This window comes from Cryptomeria japonica, chromosome 11, assembly GCF_030272615.1.
Source record: "Cryptomeria japonica chromosome 11, Sugi_1.0, whole genome shotgun sequence".
Taxonomy (NCBI): Eukaryota; Viridiplantae; Streptophyta; class Pinopsida; order Cupressales; family Cupressaceae; genus Cryptomeria; species Cryptomeria japonica.
This window is the reverse complement of record NC_081415.1, coordinates 258,835,414-258,860,005: the sequence shown is the minus strand read 5'-3', so window position 1 is coordinate 258,860,005 and position 24,592 is coordinate 258,835,414. Positions and strand designations below refer to the sequence as shown.

General features: G+C 34.8%; 1 protein-coding gene across 1 annotated transcript in view; it reads right to left on the bottom strand.

Moving 5' to 3' along the window:
- The window catches only part of LOC131069639 (pentatricopeptide repeat-containing protein At1g63130, mitochondrial-like), a 70,874-nt gene extending 48,594 nt beyond the window's left edge, over positions 1–22,280 (bottom strand). The window contains exons 1-3 of the mRNA XM_059214548.1: positions 20,756–22,280; positions 17,810–17,879; positions 14,613–14,707 (exon numbers count right to left, since the gene is read on the bottom strand). Of these exons, the coding sequence (XP_059070531.1) occupies positions 14,613–14,707; positions 17,810–17,879; positions 20,756–22,167 (1,577 nt within the window). The 5' untranslated portion in view covers positions 22,168–22,280. The remainder of the gene's footprint in view (positions 1–14,612; positions 14,708–17,809; positions 17,880–20,755) is intronic.
- Between the last annotated feature and the right edge of the window lie 2,312 nt (positions 22,281–24,592).

Below are 24,592 nucleotides of genomic sequence, written 5' to 3'. Positions count from 1 at the left end.
GGTCGTGGATTCATGTTTTTGTTTTGAGTATCATTGGTGTTGTTTGTGTTGAGTTGTCCTTGATCAGTGTTTGGTGCATATGTGTTAGCATTTGGATTAGCATTCTTAGGATTTTTTGTGTTTTGAGGATTCCTGGATAATGCGAGCACTGGTTGCTTAGATTTGGGATCATATGATTCATTGTTGCCTTTGTTTTTGTTTCGAGTCCAAAATCGAGATTCGTCAAGGTTGGTGTTGTTCTGGTTATGGTAGTTTGATGAGTTTGTTCCTTCCTTGTAAAATTTGAGTGTTCCCTTTTTGACACATGCTTCCTCTACTTGAATGCCATTCTCAATTAATTTAGCGAAAGATGGTATGCATTGAAGTTTTAATCTGTAACTCATTTCACTATTCAAGTTATCAATGAAGATTTCCATTTTCTCCTTTTCGGGAATATCTCGAGGATATTTGGAGACCATACGTTGCCAACGTTGAAGGAACACCATGAATGTTTCGTTGTTCTTTTGTTTGGTGTTGCAAACATCTAGCATGGTTATGGCATGTTGGATGTTATAGGAATATTGGGTTATGAATTTGTTAACCAATTCATCAAATGATCTGATAGGTGGTGTAATTTTGGATAACCATTCCATTGTTTTCCCTCCCAAGCTTCTTGGGAATAACCTCATCAAATAGGTGTCATCATGAGAAAATTCAAGGCTCATGGTGCAAAATTCTCGAACATGATCTCGGGGATCACTTTTCCCATCATATTTATCAAATTTGGGAACATCTAAGTTGGGAGGAAAAGGCACCATGTTCAATCTTTTGTCAAATGGATAAGGACAGATTTCGTTTAAAGAGTACCGCACTGTTGTCCCTTGTTGCATATCCTGTATTTGTCTTTGCAACATTTGCATTTGTTGAGTAAGGGCAGCCAAAGGTATATTGTCTTGTCGAGGGAAAAGTTCTTCCCTTGTATTTGTTCTCAGTTGAAAAGGTGTGGTAAATGGTATATTTTGCTCTGGTGTTTCTAGTTCGAGTATACGCATTTTTGGTATGCATTGTTCTGGAATGTGTTGCTCAGGTATGTGTTGTTCAAAGTTATGAGTTTCGTCTTCTCTTTGTTGCTCTTGATATGCATATTGTCGAGATCCAGTTTTAAAGATGTTTGAGTCTAAATCTTCAAGAAGTTTAACGCCTTTACTTGTAAGCATGAGTAGATATTTTTCTTTGTCATTTTCCATGAGCCTTTCTATAAGCTTTTGGAATGAAGGGTTTTCACGACATTCCTGAAGAAGTGCTTCAGAAATTTCAGGTTCTTCTAAGTGTGGAACTTCAAAAGGATTTGACAATCTTCGATTCATACTAGACTCGGCGTGTGTCTTGCTTTGTTGGTTTCTTTGAGAGCGAGTAACAGGCATTTTAGTAGAAACTTTCAATGATGAAAGGGACAAAAGCCTCATTGATATGTTGCTCGGGGGTGGGTGGTTCTGGTCGAGATGTGTTATAAGTGATACACTCGTCGGGCAAGAATGCTGGATTGATTTTTTCGCCGCGGTTTATGATTTGATTAAAACCAGACTTTTGACAGTAGGCTCTTGTCTTCAAGGGTTCTTTGTCAAATTCGTTGGATTTGTTTTGGATATAATGTTTGACGTGATGAAGGAATACCCGATGAGATTTGAAGAGTTGACGATTGATGTATAAAAACTTGTTTCTCTTGATGAATTTGGAAAAACTAGGTTGTTGTTTCTTCAAAGTGATGTTACGATAAAGGTTCTTTCTTCTCAGAATATGAGGATTAGTCATGCATGAGTGACCAATGGTTTCCTTTGATTTGTTTGGATTTAGTTGATCTTGTTTGAAAAATTTCAAATCTTATTTTATCAAAGTGAAGGTTTAGACACCCCTTCACGACAAAGTGTGTCAAATGATATGGATAAAAGCCTCCCGATATGGAAACTTGATTTGACAACTTGAAAATTTTAAACAAGTGTTTTTGTGATATAAAATCTGTAAGATGGTAAAGGATTCTGTTGATACTAATGATGAGGTTTTCAGATTATGATAAGATAGACATGTTTTATCATGCGATTCGTTTAGGATTTTACAACGTTTGTTTTGACACAAATTTAGCTCAAGAAATAGTCTTAACGGTATGTTTTGGCTATTCTGTTTTGATGAAAAATGTTGTTGGTAATGAGAGGCTTTTGAAAATGTTTTCAAAAATTTTAAAATTTTTCACTGTTCTGCCCTCTGTTTTTATGTTTTGGATCATGCACTAAAACAGAGACTATATGCGCTACAAAATTTACCCCACGTGCTAAAATAATGACCACACATGCTAGGTTTCCCCCAGACACGCGCTAAAGTTTTGACTGCTCAAAATTGTTTTCTATTTGTTTTAAAAAATCTATGCGCTACCCTGGGCCTGCAACGCGCTAACCTGTGAACCTGATGTGCTAATGTTTAGCCTCCACGCGCTAAACTGTTTCTTTGATGTGCTAAATGATTTCACACTATTTTGCTTTGAGATGAAACGCTACTGTTTGGAACCGACATGCTAATTTAATGGTTGGATGCACTAACAAAAAGTCCTCACGTGCTAAGAAGTTGCTCTTATGCGCTAAATTGTCATGATTTTTCTTTTGGTTTTTTTTTTTTTTTTGTGAATTTTGAATTTTTGTTGTGAATTTTTCAAGTTTGATGGATGATTTTCTGAAGTAGTAAATGCAAGCATGGCACAAAAAGTACAACCATTTTGCCTAATCTAACAAAAAGTGTATGTTCTGTGAGGATGTGTTCGAATCCCCAATGTTTTAACAGGTTTGGATACGAATAATACACTTCAGAAAGACTCTTTAGTTAAGGGTCATAAATAACATCATAGCCCACTAGTCTCGATACTCCGTCAGCTCAAACAGCCATGTCACCCCCTAGAGGGCACCCCTTTTTTTGCCTTTTGCCAGAAATTAACCCAAAGTGAATCGCTTCACAGTTGAGTAGTTATCTTGGGAGATATATGGTGAGTAATCTTGGGGGCGGATTCTTCCCCACCCTTGCACTATGATGTTATAAATGTCTAGTCACTGACTTGGTTCAAAGCTTCTATTTCTATGGTTTGTAATCAAGCTTCTCGTTCGGCCGTCAGTAATAAACTCTCTCAGGAGGCTTCTCAACCTTTAGAACAAAGGTTTTACGTATCTCAAGGATACTGGGGGAAGGCTAATCGCTGCACGCAACCGTTGAAAAGGACTTTCGCCACTTTCTACTTTTGATTATAGTGGGTTGGAATTCTTGGCATCAAAGTCGTTCCCCATTTAGGTCGTTCCCTTCACACCGGCCATAAACGACTTTAAGAGTTGATTTCAACTCCTCGGGAAGGCAGGCCTGCTAAAGGATTTATTGCTTGAAGTAAAGAAAGTTTTAAGAGTGGTTTGGATTTTTGATCACCCAGTTAAGGGGAGAGCATATTCCTTCTACTTTCGAGACAGGGCAATCAAATTGTTCTTTTTAGCCTTCAATTCAGTGATTTGCTAATCTCTACTTGGAGATGTTGCTCCAACAAGCATGATGTTCTTTTTAACTTTTCATAGCAAAGTGTGTATTTCCAAAAAAATAAGCTTTAGTCAACAAAATAAATCATGATTTGGTCAGCAAAATGAAAATCATGATTTGGTCAACAAAATTAAAGTCGAGAGGGGAAGAATTTCCCTCTTTGCTTTTCACAAATAAAGATGAGATTCTTTTTCCTTTGCAAAATAAAATGGATCCTTTTAGACACCAAAGGAAGGTGAGGTTCGTTTTAAGCTTTGCAAAAAGTAAATTTGCTTGTTCTTTTTAGAGCTTCCAAAAGAAGTGTTTTTCCTAACTTCCAGGAATGAAAAGTTTGCTTTGTTGTTCTTTTTAACATGCAATAAAGAAAGATGAATTCTTTTTTACTAACTTTGAAAGAAAGCAAAGAAAACTAGAGTGATCTCGTTTGTTCCTGCATAAAATGTTAGAACCTGCACACAGTCAGTTAGCAGAAAGAAAATCAAATCATCATGGTGGGCTTCACAAGCCTAATTTTTATCTTTCAGTTACAAATTATATTCTATCTGCGATGCGCTATAGAAAAGACTGTATGCACTACAATATAACCTAGATGTGCTAAAATAATGTCTCAATGCGCTACATTGTTTTCTGGATGCGCTACTCTGTGCCCCGAAAGAGCTGCTTTGTTTTTCTCCCGTGCTGAGACCTACAGGAAAATTAGTGATTTGATGCGCTAAAATATAGACTTCACGCGCTAGATGATGGACTCTACGTGCTGAATAGTAAACTGTATGCGCTAGGCTGTTAACCAGATGCGCTAAATAGTGAACTTAACACGCTAATTCATTTTTCCCGCATGCCTGCAAAAGTGGTTAGATTTAAAAACCGATTTGATATATGGGGTTGGGCCCCATGGTGGACGCCAGAAATGTATGCAGGAAAAGTGGGTCGATAGAACTCAATATGTGAAAAATGTTCCAAAAAGACTTGTCCACACACACACACAGGACTTCTTGGTGCAAGCTATGGAGTAATGAAGTATTACTCAGCTTCCCAAGGTGGCTCCCATGGTTCTCTATCTTACAATGTCCCTCAAACCAATATTTTTGCTCTCAGATCACTGAGCAAAATGGTTTACGGATGGTAAATGCAAGAACGAGGGATGCTTTGATAGATTTTAGAATGAAATGCATCCTAAGCTAGGCATGATCTTAGAAATGCAATAAACTAGATGATAAGATGACAAGGTTAGTATGATTACTATCCTAACATGATATATTTAGTTTATGATTGAGCTAAATGATAAAGAAAATATTCTAAACATGCATATTTAGACTAATTCCTGATTTAAAAGAGGCTAAAATGATGAGCATAAAAATGATATATGAAAGCTTGAATGTATTTGAGCATAAGTATGATACTACAAATTTTGAGGATGTTTAAAATGGAGGAATGAGAGCTCTATTTATAGCAAAAACAAGGCAATGGATGGTCAGGATTGAAAGAGTTGATCAAGGATTGAGTTTGAAAGTTGGGGATCTATGTTTGCAATTTGCATCAATGAAATGGTGACAAGTGTCAACATAGGGTTGGGTTGAGAGAAGGGGTTGGAGACATTAAATGCCTGAGAAGACCTTATGGTTATCTAGAGGGTAAGGGTTAAGTTTAAGTTAAGATTACCCATTGGATTAAGAGTTAATCCAAGGATAAACCCTTGTGCAAATGATTAAGAGATAATCATGGTCAAAGCATTAAAGGCTTGATGAGACCCTTGGGTTGGAAGAAGGTTGAGTTAAAAGAAATTCTTTAACCATGTAAGAGGGTTTGAGTTAACCATTAATGGTTATGAACTTTGGGGATATTAAGTGGTTGAAGATTTGAAGCCTTTAATGGTTATCAAAGACTTTAAGGTTTTGAGAAGTGACCTCCCCTTGCTTAGGGATGTGACAAAGTTTAAAAGATGGGTTAGGCTAATTAGAAGCGATTAGAAGAGTCTAGAAGGGATTAGAAAGGGGTTTTGGAAGGTAAGTGGGAGATGTAGGATTTTGCAAGTGGATGGAGGGATAATAGGATTTAATTGAAATAAAGTTAATTTAATTCAATTTGGTTGCAATTTGGGGAAATTAAATAAATTAGATTTATTAAATTTAGGATAACTATTTAATTAAATTTGAATTTAATTAAAAGTGGATAGGGGGAATTTAATTGAATAAAATGATTTATTCATTAAATGGGTATAGTGAATTTAATTGAGTAATTTACTTAATTAAATAGAGGAATGCGGGTAATTTTAATTTAATTGGATTTAATTAAATAGAGAAATGAACATAAAATATTCATTTAAGAATATGGTCATTTTTATACGTCTACAAGTATAGTTGGTCACTATCATAGTAACCTTAATTTTCTGCATCACAAGACATAAAAAGAGGGATTCGATCAAAAAATATAAAAGGAGCAGAGCAATTCCAAGAGAAAAATCTTATTAAATTGCCCCGCAACCTTGGATTTCAGTCTTCAACATTGAGGAAATCGCAATCATCTTCCAAACCAATAAATTCTAAATCTTTTCTCACATAATCAACAATCATCACTGCAATACATGAATTCCTCAGAAGATAGAGCATCCTCTAATTTCATCAAAATCAAAGTCCAGATTTCACAATAATAACATAGCATCTTATTTTCTAGTATATACAAAATTTTACCTTTATAAGAAAAATTTCCTAAGAGGCATTCAATGACTTTTCTATCCACATGATTGTCATCAACAACAAGTAACAAAACTTGACATGTAATACATGAATTCGAGAATATACTGATATGTAAACCAAGAATAGTTCCACAAAACACAATGTGTTTCTCACACATGAATGCAAAACAAAATGTGTTTCTCATACATGAATGCAAGAATATACTATTATGCAAGAATGCAAGAATATATTGTTATGTAAACCAACAATAGTTCACCTTTGCAAGACTGCAAGAATATACTCTTGAAGCAAGAGAAAACTAACATTATAATAGAGAATATATTGCTATGCAAGAATATACTGATATGCAAACAATAAGATTGCATACATGATAGTAAAGTTCAAACATATTACCAAATTATTCTGGCATACTAAGTAAACAATGCTCAGTAATGTTCAACCATGTAATAAAACAAAGCTACACAATTATATGGAATTCTCATCATCTCATTCGCTATCTAGCTTGTGCAATGGAGAAGATGCCTTCGTAAAATATATTTCTTTTATTTGGGTTATTGTGTAACTCAAGAGGCATGCTCCCAACGGATCAAAGCCTTAAGCTTGATCATCTTTGTACAATAGGCTACTTAACAGATGCTTTCTTCCCATTGGTATTTTTGAGGTGTTCATCTTACAAGAATATATAGATGATATAGATGAGTGGCACCATTATAATAGGAACTTGCCCAATGCATATGCTGGTACAATATGCATACAGGAAATTGTGACACATACAATAGGGTGCTCAACATTTATAGATGATATAGATGAGTGGTACCATTATAATAGGAACTTGCCCAATGCATATGTTGGTACAATAGGCATAAAGAAAATTGTGACAAATACAATAGGCTGGTCAACAGACACTTTCTTCACCTTGGCATTATCGAGGTGTTCATCTTGCAAGAATCCACATACGATATTGATGAGTGGTGCCAGTATAATAGGGACTTGCCCAATGCACATATGTTGGTATAGTTGATAAAGAGAAAATTATGACACGTGCCATTTGAAAGGATCTTTCACGACCATTAACTTGTACTGGAGAGGTAGGATGAGCCAAGTTTGAGATGTTTCATATCTCAAATGAGTCCAATGAATCAGACAAGACATCTGAGAAAGGATGTTGATAAGGCAAGTTGAGATCTGCATCAATCACCTCAACAATATGAACTTTGACACAAACCCATGGCAGTGGAATATTGTGGAAAACTACACCCCTTCCCACAGTAGCCACTTTGCTTTTTCCAACCAAAACTCACTTCAATCGAAGGTCAACATGATACCAACAACATAAGTGTCACTTTCATCATGTTCATATTGGCATTATATGAACCGGTATGAGGACATAATGATAATGACATTGTATGTTGTCATTGATGTCAATATGCTGAAGAGGTGAGAATCGGCATATGTGAGAACTGGTATAACACTGTGAACTGACATTTGTACCAAAGTGAAGCGGTGTGTTTGTTCAAGGTGAACCGGCATATGGTTATGGGAACCGGCACATGAAAGCATTGTATGACTACCAGTTGGTAATCTCAACTTTAGGGTTTCCGGTTGAAGCGCTTCAAGCCTATGTGGCTCAACCGATGACTTTGTATGATGAGTTAGTACTGTAATGAAAAACAGATCGTGTTGCCACGTATGCCTTGTGTGCGTGAAGGATCTTGCATGAAGGAGATTGTTCCTATCTACCTCGGGAATGTGTGAAGTCTGTAAACGGTGATAACGTGTGATGGGTTATCAGCCGCCATGAAATCAGTGGAAAACGAATGATGGAGATTAATGCAGTATGCTCAACGGTCAGGATTGAACCATTTGAATTCCTTAACCTAATAGGTTAGGGTTTAGGGTTTATGCTACCGACCTATCTGTTTTTCCTATAAGGTCGATGTTGTGATTCTTTCTAGGGTTGTTGGCAAAAGGTTGTGTGTGCGTATCCAAGGGAAGAGATACGTGATTCTTGCCAGACCAAAGGAGAGAAGTGATACCTGTAGAGTGTAAGTGTAGAAGGTGAAGAGGAGCTTAAGCGGATCTGCATTGGCATTGAGTGTTGTTACCAGATCATTGTAATACATGTTGATCTCTAACTACTTCAATAGTTGAGAAATCCTTTAACAGGGTAGCTTTAACCGGCTTTCTATAAATCTTTTAACAGGGTGACTCAAAACCATTGAGTTCTTGAAATCCTCTAACAAGGTAACCTTTAACAGGGTTTAACCCTTAACCGAGTATTCTAGCCATCCCTTAACCGGATGATCCCTAATAGGATCGGTTCCTAACAGAACCTATTGTATCAGTCTTTAACCGGACAAGGCTCCTAACAGAGTGGACTTCTAAAGAGTTCAAAAACAAGCTTGTGGGTATTCATCCCCACCATGCTTTTTCCCAGTTGGGTTTCCATGTGAAAAATAAGTGTGTCATGTGTGATGTCTTCTTCATGTGATGCTATGTTGTTTTTTGTCAAGCGGTGAATCATGTTGATCTAGTTGCTTATATGTATATCTTTGATGGTAGATTACTTGTTCATGCATTAGAGTGAAATGAAAATGAAGTGTTAGATTGTATGAGAAGATAAGTGTCAACCGGTTTATGCTTGTCTCAATTATTCTAGGTTTTGCCGGTTGTACTCTGTTTAAGGACCGGTGTTACTGTTTGTCTGTCAATGCACAGTGTCTGCAGACAAACCGGTTCAAGAGTGTATTTTTGTTTGTACTGATTCACTCCCCCCCCCCTCTCAGTATTGGTTTGGTACTATTCGTTCATCATTGAGTTATCAGTTCACTCTTCTCATCCATAGGGTTTGGCTCCAATGGAACGCACAAACTAGCTTAAATAAAAAAAACTTTAACTTTTCATACATCATAATGGTTTTCCTATTAATTTCCATTAGAAACAAACAACACTTTTCAATTTCATACATCATAATAGTTTTCATACAATTGAATCAGATAATAATTTACCTTCTCTTTCAAACTCACCTCCATCGATCTTGACCTTTTCTTCTTCCTCTCATTTGTGGATTGCACTACATGAGAGGACCCCATTGCAAATATCTCCTATGGAGTTCATAATTGAAGAGATGATGCATCTACCAATTCCATAGCACCATGCTTAGTTGCACTAGGTACTGCTTCGGAAGCACCTTCTTAGAATACGAGCATGAATGCTAGCTATGAATTTCCTATGAATACGAGTTGTGAATGTTAGCTACGAATGTTAGCTATGAATTTGTAGAACAATAAAATTTAAACTATTATCCAATTAATAATCTTCAAATCGAAACCTAAAAATAATAGCAACTAAAGCAAAAAGTAATGCAACCACACAAGGAACAAAGCACAAGATTACGTGGAAACAAAGGTTTGCAAAACTATTAAAGTTATACCTGAATGTCTAAAATAGAACATAAATGAAAATATATTGTTTAAATTCTTTCTCACGCATATTATTTGTCTTAATCAATAGTCTTTCATTCATATTGCAAAATTCTTGACTACCAATCTACTTATCTTTCTTGAGAGATTTTGAACCACATATTCTTTTGACATTTCACATCAATATGTGCATCAACAAACATAATATATTCATAATTTACTTGAAGAGCATATCGCCAAAATGTTAGTTGTATTCAACCCTTGCATCATATATCTTGACATATCCATTCTTCGAACATTGTTGAAGAAGTTAGAAGACCTCTTCCTTTTTCATATGAGACACAACAACGCACACTTCACACACACTCGAAATAACACATACATACTCTTATGTAATGGACCACCAATCAGGCAAAAATTGTTGTGAAACAATTGTAACTATTCTCAACTACTTCTGCAACTACCTTCTAATTCAAACTTCTTATTCAATTTTTAAAGATTTTGTCCCTTTTAACACATTCATAAGTCATCAATCTGAATAGTTTATGACTATTTATAAAGATGTTCTTTTGGTTATAAGTCTTCATAACCAAAATCAATCAACTTCTATTGTTATTTCAAAAAGTTGATAGCTTGTTTTGCAAACATCGAAGAACTCCAGTAATGCTTCTATCAATAGAACTACATGACAAGACTAAGAAGAAAGGTATGAAGAGTCTTCCATATTATTTTTACTATCATTCATTTTACGAGTTTAAACAACATAGATTAAATCTAATAAAGTCCATGTGAGCATGAAAATGTCCAGGACATATGTTATAGACCACACAATTACTTATTGTTATTGTATTTCATATCTAGGAGTGTGTAAGCATTGGATCTCCAAACTAAGGCAATCATAAATTTTCTACAGACGAAGGAATTTCTCTTCTACAAATACAATGAACTCAATGACAAACAAAAATGCTAATAGAATTTACTTTCTCTTTCCTCAAACCTAACCTTTTTTTCTTCTTTCCCTTCTTGTGCTCTATATCATATGACTGAATTGCAGTTTGTCATGTGGTTTTTAGAGTCACGAGGTGATGCATCTCCCAATTCAACAACACCATGATCATGCAAACTATGTATTGCTTTAGAAGCAGCTTATCAACATACAAGTATGAATGTTAGCTATGCATTTACCTTCTCTTTTTTCTTCTTTCCTCCTTATACTTTGTATTAGATGACCACCTCGCAGGTTCATCATACAGTTTTCTATAGTCACACTGATCTTTGTCTCCCAATTCCTCACCAGCCTACTGGAGTACAACAAGAACTCAGTCGAGGGTATGTATGCAATCCAAACACTTCATATAACAAATAAAACAAAATAGTAATTGGTATGTATGCAAGTTACCAAAGGTTTCAATTTCTTCATCCTTAGTAACTTCAATATCTTGTTTCTTCTCTCCTTATTTTTGTTGAATTTGTACTCATACATCGCTACTTTTATCTCTTAGGCATTTTTACTTTGGGCCAAGAAAACCAGTTCAATTACAATCCTTTCTTGTGCATTGTACCACACTCTCATATCGCCCTCCTTTCTGTGTACTCTTCAAATTTCTCAAGAAAATGAGGTAGTTGCTTTTGTTTTCTAGATAGAGATCGCCCATGCTTACATGGCTCGATGAAATAAAGATTGTGTTTGATCAATCTATGCACATTAAGCACCTATAGATCCCAAAATCTAACCTTTGCAACTTTGGCATAAGTACCATACTCATAGAAATATGATAGTCTGTTATCCAGCCATTCAATTCTATATTCAGACAAGACTTGCTCTCACATTTCCACATTAAAAAGTAACATGTTATGCACATTAAAAAAGTCACATACCATACTACAACAATAGGACTATAAAACAACCAATACCTGTCCTCCATTTGGACCATTCTCTTCTATTTTCTTAGCATTGTCACCATCATATTGACTCCCATCTACATGAGGCCCATCTTCATCATCAAAACAAGCCTTGCTATCCTTGTCGTCGCTAGAAGATTTTGTTAGATTTCTTGGTTGTGAAACATGTCATACTAGTTTCAACTTAGCTCAAGGTAGTAAAACATTCCTGTCGATTGTGATTTTTTGGATGATAGTGGAGAAAAGGATGTTCATTCACAATTATACCCCAAAAATAACCCCAACTGTTTCAAAAAGGAGTCATTTAAAACAAAAAAAAAGATGTCCCTTTCACAACCCCAAAATAAAAATAAATAACCATCTGGAACTAAATTTGAAAATAAAAAAGTTTAAATTTTTTACTCACTGTTTTTGACAATCGCAATTCTTACTATCCACCATCCACTCGAAACTTTCTCTTTCATGTGGTCACATAGTACATATATATGTGTATGGGAAAAACACCACGGGTTATGTATATGTATGTGTGTGTGTGTGTGTACACACACAAATATGCCCAATAGTGCTATTTTTTTTGTAGAGAATAGCCCCCATTATTTGGGATTCACCCAATTCCATTGTATAAAATTTCAAATAAATTTAACTATCAATGTCAAAATGCGTTCAAAACAATCACATTCAAACACACACACACACATGCCCAATAGTGCTATTTTGCATATAGAATAGCCCCCACTATTTGCAATTCACACAGCTCCACTTTGCCTTCTTTTCAAAGTCACAACACATCAAACCCCTCGTGTTTTGGCCAAAATCACACTCGCCTCCTCTAAGACACACTGTGTTTTCCACATAGCTCAAGGTAGTAAAACATTCCTGTCAATTATGATTTTTTGGATAATGGTATAGTTTCTTGTTGCTTCATGTTGACGATTTGGATGTTGCCAACTTACCTTTTTCCAATGGTCAAAGTCCTATTTTGGCATTTTTCACATTGATGATTTTCACGTTTGTATGGTGATGCATATGTGTTTTGTACAATGCAAACACCACATTTCAAGCCACATATGTATGACAATGCACATTTTTTTATGGGAATGCTATTTTGTGTGGAGAATAGCCACTTAGTGGGGGGAAGTAGGTATTGTCCACACAAAATAGCACTATTAGGTATATATGTATATGTATATATGTATGCCTATGTGTGTGTGTATACAATGGACATGAATTGATTTTTTGTGTGGAGAATAGTCACTTCCTTGATGTCAAAATGCATTCAAAACAATCGCATTCAAATTACCAATCAATACTTATCCTTTGTCAATGTCAAAATGTGTTCAAATTAGTCACATCAAGAAAATGAGGCAAAAAAAATTACGGTCATTAAACACTGATTTTCCACTTACCACCTGTCTCTACAACATCTGCAAAAGATTGTGAAGACTATTTGAAGACTTTGCAAAAGATTGTGCTTCCTCTCAAAAAATTTAAGGTGCCCTTGACAACCAACAACGACGATATGTAGCTTTAGAATCCCTCGTTAGGTGGAAATCATGTAAAAATGATATCGCATTGTGTTTTTCTCCCTCCCCTTTCCATCATTGCTTTTGCTCCGCACCTTTGTGGATTCCAAATTTATTATTTGTATTTTCAAAATCACCTACCGCCTGGGGACTCTGCCGGAAAGTCTATTTCAGAGGATATCACTAGCTAAGATCAATGTCAATATGTGTTCAAAATAGTCACATTCAAACTACCAATCAATTCTTGTCTATTGTCAATTTCAAAATGCATTTAAAACACTCACATTCAAATTTGGAAGCGGTTATTCTCCAGACAAAATAGCACACCCGTACAAAACATGCATATTGCCATACATACTTGGCTTGAAACATGGCTTTTGCAACAGAAGGAACATTTATAGTTAATGGAAGCGGCTATTCTACACACAAAAAAAAAAAACAATTCCTATCCATTGTGTGTGTGTACACACACACACACACAGAGGAATACATATATCCCCAATAGTGCTATTTTGTCTAGAGTATAGCCCCCACTATTTGGGATTCCCACAACTACATTGTATGCAATTCCAACTAAATTTACTGTCAATGTCAAAATGTGTTCAAAATAGTCTCTCTCTCTCTCTCTCTCTCTCTCTCTCTCTCTCTCTCTCTCTATATATATATATATATATATATATATATATATATATATATATATGTCGAATAGTGGTATGTAGAGAATAGCCCCCACTATTTACAATTCACACAATTTCATTGTATGCAATTTCAAATAAATTTAACTGTCAATGTCAAAATGCATTCAAAACAACCACATTCAAACTACCAATCAATTACTCCAATGTATACTTTTCAAAATTTAGTAAATGTCAATGGCATAATGCCTACACAACATTCACATTCAAAGCACGACCACTTACTATTTGATATTCTCATTGCTCTATTATGCATTTTCAAACATTTAAAATATCAGTGGCATAATGCCTACTAGTCAGTCAAATTCATAGGAAAGTGCAATTCAAGGTGGCCAACAAAAACATTTGCTACTTAAGCCATATAATATAAAGCTTTATAAAGTCCACTACTACTAAAAAGTATACAAATTTGACCCTCCAGCCAACCATACAACTCAAACTAGTCACAACAAATGTAGAAAACAAGAAAGACAAAAAATCCTTATTGCCCAAACCACCTAATACAAGGTCTGCAAAAACATCTTGTTTTTTTAACACCCTCACACAACTTAATGAAGTTTCTAAAACTGTTGTGTTTATAAACCATCTGGGCATTTTGTGCCAGGGGGATGACTTGGATGGTACAAGAGGAATGTTATTGCATTTGTAGCATCCTCCAATGCATTAAACATACCCTCTTGCATTCTCCCCCCATGTGTATCCAATACATTGTCCAATTTCTCTTCTTTGGTGGAAGTTATACTCTCCATTTATGATTTCATTATAATTCTAATAGGTCTATTTTCTTGAGCCATTTTGTGAGGAACAATTCTTCTAACAGTAGCCTCCCCTTTATACAGGTCATAAGCCTTGACAGCTTCATCCAAGGTATTCCCAGGAATGTATCGTTCTTGCATATTATTCACTGCAATTTGTCGAAGGTTGCCATAAGACTGCAGACCATGCATTATCATAGGAAAATTGATAGCAACTGCAATGGATATATGAATTGCATTTGCACACTAAGAAGATCCTTGCCAATGATTGTTGTAATCCATTCTCAAATGTGAGAGCAATCACATATAAACTAGTAATGCAAATTTGTTCAAGGAATTGCATCATCTATAGAAACTTCCCCTTCCAGAATAAGGATACTGATACAATAGTTTTGGAGTGTCAATGCCATTGACTCAGAAAGACAAATCAAATATTTATGTCTATATCATCATGCAAACACAACTACAAAGTCATATTCATATAAAGATTACTTAATGGAATGAGAAGAAAGTAACTGAATATTTCTTAATGAAACAAAGATTTATTTTAGTGACAAATAAGAAGCAATCACCTATAAGAGAAAATTTGTGGGCAATGGCTATGCAACATTATATCTAGCAACTTACTACTTTCCAAATTTTCCAAAATGATTTATCAATAGGTTTCAAACACACACATTTTTTCAAAGTCAATTGTTCAAAAACCCATCACATTCAATAAATCATTTTAATAGAATATGTGTTTTTTAGACATATAAAAATTAGTTTGAAAATTTGTAAAACACATAAGTTGCTAAATATAATGTTGGATAGTCATTTGCGAATTTCTGACCATGGATAGTGATTTTGTACACATTGTTGTTGTTCAAGGAGAGGCAACTTCCACTATTGCACTAAGTGGTCTATCACTTTACAACATAGTCATGCTTGGTCACAATCTATTGAAAAATTAGAAATTAAGAAGTTGGACTATGAGGAAATTAACACACCAAAGCCACAATCTAAAGAAAAGGTTTTAGAAATTACTATCGTTGTTTTTGAGTTTGTTGGAATTCTTAGATGAACAACTAATGATAAGGAATTTGGGAATGCTCAAACTGATTAAGAATTAAAAAATAATGAATTTAGAAGACCAATATTCAAAATTAGACCAATGTAAATGGTGTGAATGGGAAATTAATTTCCAATTTGATAATAAGAATAATGTTTAGTTTTCCAATTGGGTTACAAATAACCTACTTTTTGAGATGGATGCAAATCAATTTGCCCACTGAGATAAACCACTTTTTGAAATGGAGGTAGAGACATCTCCTAGTTCAAGTACTGATAATATCAAAGTAGTGAAATGGAAATTAAATAGTGAAATTGTTATTTATAAAAAGTAACCCTCAAGAAAGAAATTGCAAAGACAGAGGAATTAGTAGAGTTGGGTATGATATAGAATCTTTGCAAGGAAATATGGATAGTCAAGCAAAGTTGTTTGAAGACAAGCAATATAAGGTCGTTAACAAATCACATCAACAAGACTTAGCAACACATAGGTAGTTAACTAGATACATTGCATCATTAGAGAGATTCAAATTATTTCTAAGATTGATGTGGGATCTTGGTATCTTCAAAAAGACTCAACCAAGTGGATAAGAAATTATCCAGCTGAATTTTAAGAAGAAAAAAAAAATCGATTCAAGGGGGAATCTATGATAAATTGATAACCAATTTCTTTTTCTAATAATCAATCTAGAAGTGACTATTCTCCACACAAAATAGCATGCAATTACAAAAATATGCATCGACATACATATGTGGCCGCAAATGAACCCAATTCTAACTTAAGCCCATTTGCACATATCTTGAAATAAAGCAAAAATTTGTTGAATACATGGCTATGGATCTTATATAGATTTCAAGATTCATTATTATGATTTTATCAATAAAATTTTGCAAAACATATTTTCACTGCATTTGCTTGTAGGTCGAAACTATATTTATCTTTGATAGCTTATGCTCATATAAATGTTTCAATCATATATAACGAGTTTATTTTTGCTACCCACAAATGATAAACATACCAAATTCATTTCAATGTGTTGTATTCTCAACATGATTAGAGGACTCTGCAAGCTTACCTTTCTGTAGAAAAGTAGATCCCATTAAAAAACATAGACCTTCTATCGATAGTAGATTTTTTTCCTTTATTCGATAACCAGTGGCACCAGCTTTATACATTAACAATTCAGCAATGTGCTCAACGACATCTTTCCTTCAACATCATATGTATGGAATGCTTATATTTATGCACATTTATCCAGTGACGACAATTATTTAAATTGACAAGAGGTTCTACGTATAAACAAAAATTCATGATGCTTAAGGCTGAAATTCAACCCACCGACTTTAGATGCCACCACACAAAACAACATGGCATGCAATGATGACGACTTGGATGACAAGAAGTCCATTTTTTATTTCAAAATGTAGAGGGACTACTTGTAGAATGTCCAAGTTGAAACTAGACTTGTTATTCATAATGTTGAATAATTATTATGGAATTAATTATTACGGTAATGATTAATCATTAAAAAATTTATCTACTTATTAATTAGATAATTATCTAATAAGTTGGTAAATTGTTAATCATATTACCTACTTATGAATTAGATAATCATCTAAGGAAATAAGTTGACAAAATATTAATCATTACATTTCATCATTATTACATTATAGAATAGACCATAAAATAGATAGTATAACAACCCTCGTGTTTTTGTTAACCCACCTCAACAAGATAGTATAATGTTCAAAACTTTCATGTTATCTACATGGCCATTCTGTGTAGATGTGAAAAACTATTGTGTTTTTCACCATACCTAGACCGGATACTACATAGTGCAAAACCATTGTGTTTTTCATATGGCCAATCTGGATGTGTGCAAAATAGTCGTGACTTTTACCAAGCTGATCCAAAAGTGTGCAAAACCATTGTGATTTTTACTAACCCAGACCAGATTGTATACTGTGCAAAATTTTTGTATCTTTTAACATTCCCAATTCAGACAGGTGGGTCAAAAAATGCATCCACACAAAGCACACATACAGACTAGGTATATTTCAAAACTTCCAATTTTTAAGACTATTTTGAAAACCCTAGTCCGCTCCCCAAATTTATTACAAACCCTAGAAACATTACAAAACTGAAAATTTCTCTTCCATAGTCCCTAACAACATGGCAAAATGGCAAAACATAATGGTAAATATACATACCTATCAAGAGGATGCCACCCTCGCACTTAAAATCTCCACGACTCTGCCTCCAAAACCCCAACGCCCATTTGCTTGCATACGCTGCAAACTACAAAAAACAATGGATAAATAGGATTACAGATAAAGCAAATGCAACAAAAAAAATTACGACCATTAAACATTGATTTTCCACACTTACCACCCGTTTCTGCAAACTTTGCGAAAAATTGCGAAAACTGTCTAAAGAGTCTATGAAATATTGTAAAGACTGTTTAAAGACTCTCCAAAATATTACAAAGACTTTCCTTTCAAAAACGTATGACACCCTCGACAACCACCAACAACAGTATAAAGCTTCAAAATTCCTTACTAGGTGGAAATCATGCAAAATGACCATGCATCATGTTTTTCTCCCTCCCCTTTTGGTTGTGGCTTTTGTTGAGCCCATTCGTGAATTCCAAAATTATTATTTGTATTTTCAAAATTATCTTGTCGTCTAAGGACCTTGCCAGAAAGTCCATTTTAAAGCATACTACTGATCGTGACTTCCCGCCACGACACAATTGGTCGTCTTCTCACCGCTGCCACCCCGTGCCTCTTACAACCATGTTGTTTTGTGTAGAGAATAGCAAGTAGCATTCTTTTGTATTATGAAGGCCTTAAGAAATACCCACTTAGTTGTATGAAGCCTAAAGTAGATGAAGACAATTCTCTATGTTATCATTCAGCCTAAGACTATCCACCTTCTTAACATTAAATTTTTGTTTTTTTTTCCTAATGTTGATCTTCCCATTAAATTGGTGATTGGTGATGAGGAGATCTCCCACAAAGTGAATTCTATAATTTTAAGTGCCAACAATAAGTTTCAAAACTTTCAATCCAATGAAAAAAGAAAAATTTCATAAGCAACTAATTATTTGAAATAGTGTATGAGAGATTAATTAGTTCATTAAATTTTATATCTTTAGATTACTTGTTATGGATGAGTTATGTGAGTTACAAGATTTATCTATGAAAAAGAGGAATCTCAACTTTGTTTAGACTAATTTCATTTTATAATACCTTGTTAAAATCAATGAGGTTTTCTTCAAAGATACGGTACACCTTCCTTAAATTCCAATTTATTTTTATTTTTCCATTCAAACATAAGATCTAATTTATTCCAATTTATCTAACATATATGATATTCAAGATAAATAGAAAAAAAATAACTATTACAACTCAAGAAAAGACTTATCACACGAACAATATTTAGCTCATCAAAAAATTTCAATAGATTATAGCAAGCATTGCTTCTTAAAAAAAATAGAATTCCTTATTATCCATGTAAACATGTAATCAATAATTTATACACACTCCATCTCCTGATTTGATTTGTTGTGAGGCTATTTCCATGTAACAGCAAGAGCAGTGGAGTTAATCAGAACCTGCAATTAATCCCACAAGCAATCCATCAGTTGGTGAATGAAGAGAAGTTTATGAACACTAGGCTATTTCCATCCGTAACAACAAGAACCTGCAGTGGAGTCAATCAGAACCTGCAGTGGTGTCAGTCAGAGCCAACAAGCAATCTAAGCCAGATGTGTTGTCTATATCAAACTATCCACCACTCAATAGTCCACTGTGAATGCCGAAACAGAGCTCACAAACTTCAAATTAATATGCTTTATTTCAATTTTAAGACCAAAAAGTTTGTTTTCTGATAGTCTCCATGAGCTGCCGAACAAGACTCTTCACCGTAAGGAAACAAAAGGACAAAGATTTTTGCAGCAAATGAGGGAATAAAGGGCGAACATTCTTTCAAAAAATTTCCAAAGCAACAGAAGAAAACAGTCAAAATCCAAGTATTTTTTGTGTCTGGATCTTTTTCCCTTAAGGGATTTTTCATGTTTCATTTCTTTGCCATTGTTGTGATAATTTACTTAGGGATCTTGGTTATTCATAATTTTTTACATTATTTAAGATTTTTAAATTCAATCCAAAATAGCAAAAGAAACCCCAATCACAGTGCATGAGCTTTGCTTTCCCTTACATTGGCTCACAGCTGACTGCATCCCCGCCAAGATTCAATAATCAATAACATTTTGATTCTACCTATTTTAGTTTGACATTATTAATAACATTTCATCTGTTGTCAAGAGCTAAACCCACCTAAGTCTGATATCAAAGGTGGGACCTTTCAAATCTAATGGTGATTGTGAGATGAGTTGTATTAGAGATTAATGATCAAGTGGGTGAATATTTGCATTAGGATATTTAAGATCTGGTTGAAGTTTGCTAACTGTGTCTCTTCAATTCCATGAACGGTAGCATTAATGGATGTCTAGCAACCGTGTTCTAAATTTTATTCTGAATGATGTTCGAGACATTTCTGGAAGTGCCTGTAATATATTGTTGCAACTTCCGAAAAAATATTGCTGCAGGCTTCTGTCTAAAGTTCTTAATTAATTAGTATTCAAATCAGGAGGCAAATGACTTGGCCAAAGAGATTCTAGCCTTGAAGCTTTCCTCAATGCAAAATCCTGTGTATGTGTTCTTTTAATCATTAATAATATTGAGCTTCACCTTAACAAACTTTTGAAGCCACCGAATTTTACCTACACAACTTTCTTGTATACAGTTTATAGGGAACATAAAATATTTTGTCAGTTGTTGAGATTCGGACAGTCGGTCTCTTACTACTCATCAATGTGCAGTGGGATTGAGAGTTGTTGAGAATGGTTATATATGTCAAAAAATACTGGATTACCTGTAGCAGACACTATAGAATTATGTATACATTTACTCATTTAAATTGTCTTAATATACTTCATACAATGAGAAAAGAAACATACAGGAGTGACTTCAACAATCTGTCACTCTCAAGGTATCGGAACTATTGTAGCTTAGAAATAATAAAAGCTTTACCATTTGCAAAGTCTTTTAATTTTTCTATTTGACCAACATCAATCAGCCAGCAGAAGAGTATCTTAACAGTCTTATCACTTGGAACACAGCCTTGCTTCTGCATTTGATCCATTAAAAAAAAGTTTTTTCCAATTCACATCTTTTGCGAGCACCCCGAAATAATGTGCAGTATGTGACCTATTCGGAACCAAACCTTTTGCTCTCATTTCATCTAACAATAATAAAGCAGCATCAAGTTTGTCTTCTTTGCATAACGTGGCAATTAGCGTGGTATAGGTTACAACATTTGGAATAATGCCAACCATTTCCATGCTTTTAAAAAGCTTTAAAGCCTCACCCATTTGACCAATTTTACAATGACCATTAATCAGAGAGTTGTAAGCTATTACATCAGGGGCCTTGCCTTCATCAAGTATCTTATTCATTAGGATATGAGCACTAGCAAGATCACCTACTTTACACAAACCATAGATGATCGTGTTGCAAGTCACTTTATCAGGTTCCAAACCCTTTCTTGTCATTTTTTCTAACATTTGAAATGCCATGCCCATGTGTCCTGTTCTACAGAATGCAGCAATCACAGAATTGTATGTAAAAACATCTGGTGATAAACCCTTTCTCGACATGATTTGAAAACAATCCCACGCCTTGTCCATCTGTCCATCTTTGCATAGCCCATTAATAACTGCATTGAATGCCACTTGATTGGGGAAATAACCATTTTGTATCATTTTACATATTAATGCTAGAGCTTCATTTACTCTTCTTACTTTGAAGAAACTATCAATCAGACCGTTATATGTAATAATATCTGGAGAACAATGGGAACGTCTCATTCCAATAAATAAGCCGATAGCTTCATCTTCCCTACCCACCTTGCAAAGACCATTAATTAGGGCATTGTATGAAAAAATATCTGGAAAAATGCCATCTTGTATCACTTGAGCTACCAATACTAAAGCTTCATCTTCCCTACCTTTCTTGCAGAGAGCGTCAATTAAGGTGTTGTAGGAAACAATATCAGGAAAACAATGGATATTCCTCATTTGGTGCAAGAGCTCGTGTGCCTCCTCAATTTTACCCCATGTACACACAATCTTTATGAGGGTGTTGTAAGTATATACATCTTGAGGGATGCCCATCTCTTCCATTTCAACGAGGAGAGAGTAAATTCTACGGCGGTCGCCGTCATTCCCAAGACCATCCAAAAGCACATTGAAGGTTACAAGAGTGAGAGGAAGGCGTTTAGCAATGGCTGAGTGAAAGAAATCCCACGCCTTGTTTGTGTTGCTCGATTTACAGAGGGCCTTGATGGATTTATTGAATTGTACAACATTAAAGGTAGGAGATATGTCTGGTAAAGACTTGTCAGTATGTGAGGGTTTGTGTTTGTTTGCAGAGAAAGACAGAGGGCGTAGAGAGAGTGAAAACAAATAAAAGAAGTGGGTAGTAGAGGTTACCTGTTTCAAGATTGGGAGTGGGCATTTCATGGTGATGTTGGTAGCACAGAGGCTGATCTACGCCTTCAAATTTTCTTCTCATCCAAAATGAAACCCTAACATATCTCTCATAACCCGCGAAAGCCATACTATTAATGTCTTATAACATTAATAAACCCCTCAACATAATTGGGCAACGGCTATCCGACGCTTTAAAAAGAGGGGCAACTCCACCACCGTAATTATAATTAATCGAATTTAATTGCATCTTTTTGAAAAGTTTTAATTTAATAGATAACTTCTTTAATCTAAATTATATAAGTAAATATTTTTAATGATTTATATATAAATATTAATATATAACATTTATTAAATAATATATTTTTAAATTTCTTTATAATTTTGATATTATAGTATTTAATTTATATATTTGGTTATATATAATATAATTGATATATAAAAATGATTAATTATAAATTAATATTTAATTTTTTATATATTCATATAGTTTATATAATTAAGTCTTTTAAAGATATAAATAATTAAAAAATATTTTTTCATAAATATTAATATTTAACATTTATTAAATAATATATTTTTAAATATCTTTATAATTTTGATATTATAGTATTTAATTTATATATTTGATTATATATAATATAATTGATATATAAAAATGATTAATTATAAAAAAAAAATTATATTAGAGATCGAGAGACCGATAAAAGAGTTTATACAAAAGAGTCCAGGGGAGGCAGGGCCTCAACCGTCAAGCAGTGAAACCAAAAAGATTTAATCGAGTAGCATATACAATGACCTACAAAAACTCAGAAAAAGGAAAGACTGAGGAGTAAATATAGTTATGTTGTTGTCATAAGGCACTAGTGCAGGATTTCATCCTGGTCCTCTAGCCATGTGGTCCAGCCCTAAGGTCCTTCCATCCAGACCACCTTTTTCCTCTCCATGATCTGTGTACACATCTCTAACCTATTGAGGGGGGAACTCTGGTATCTTGAAGTTCCTTAATCAGTTTCTTTACTGCATCCTCAAAGGCGGTTTGGTTCTCTGCGATCCTGGCCCATTCATATCCATCTTGCATTTCGTAGATAAACATGGTGGCTCGGCCATCTTTGAGGAACCGCAACAGTTTGTTTCTCTCAACGTTCATCAGAAAGAAAACCTGTACAAAATTTTTTTAATGTGTGAGTTTTTAAAAAAAACTAGTAAGCTCCCTAACATTACTTTGAAACTTCTCATTTTTGAGTTTCCAAATAAACCAAAGCATGAAAGAAGACAGAATTTGCCAGATTAAGTTAGCATCCTTTTTAAGTCTATGGACAAAACCAACAACTATATCATAAGTAAAGACATGTTCAGTAATAGAGATTCCAAACATTAACAAGATCTCCCTATCAAAAGGGCAGTCAAGGAAGATGTGTCGAGCAGTCTCAGGCTTTTTGCAAACAAAGCAAAGGTCGTATGCAGCCAAATTATTTCTAATAGGTAGTCTATCTAGTAAGAGTTGCCATCTGAAGCATTTAATCTTAGGGGGGATGGGAGATTTCCAAAGCTTCTCAAAAGTTTTTTGTCAAGCGGTGGGGTTATGGTCAACATTCCACAATGTATTAACATGATCGATCACCGAGGTGTCTTGGTTAAGCAAGTTATAAATAACCTTGGCTTTAATTTTGGGGAGGGGGGAACCATCCTTCCATAGGAATGAGAGGTATCTGTGAGCGTCTACATGAATGTTTTTGGGAAGGTTGAGGTATTACATGCACTTCTAATCATGTTGTAGGTCCTCTTATGCAAAGCAAGGAGATCACACTTATTACTAAGGTCCTCCCAGCTGATGAGGTTATCATGTTCCAAAATATCCATAAGATACTTGACTCCCTTATTATGCCAGTATCTAGCAGAGCAGCCTTGGGTTAAGGCTAGAGGCTTAGAGTTATGGTAAAGGTTCCACCATGGAGAGTGTTATCACATTCAATGCTAGAGTTGACAATAAGTCTACGCACATGCTCCCAGGCTTTCCAGATGGACTTAAACACCTAGGTGCCTTGGACAGACACAGAGAAACTACCAGCAACTAAATCACTAAATGAGAGGGCTTTCCATGATTTGGCAGCCTTGGGGACACCATTTATATGTTGTTTTTGATGAGAATGTTCCAAGTTTCTTGCCCTTCTAGTCCATGGAATATCCACTTGGCACCAAGGGAGATTCCTTGCATTCTAAGATCCTTAAGGCCCAACCCACCAAGTTTTTTGTCTAAGTGGCACCGGGCCCATTTTATCGCATGGGCCTTTCTTTTGCCCTTACCATCAGACCATAGGAAACGTCTAATAGCCTTTTGGATTTTAAAAACTTGGTAATTGTTGAACATCCAAGCCGAGGAGTAGTAGATACTATACGAGGAGAGGATTTTTTGGTAGACTTGAATCCTACCGGCTAGGGAGAGGATCCTATTGTT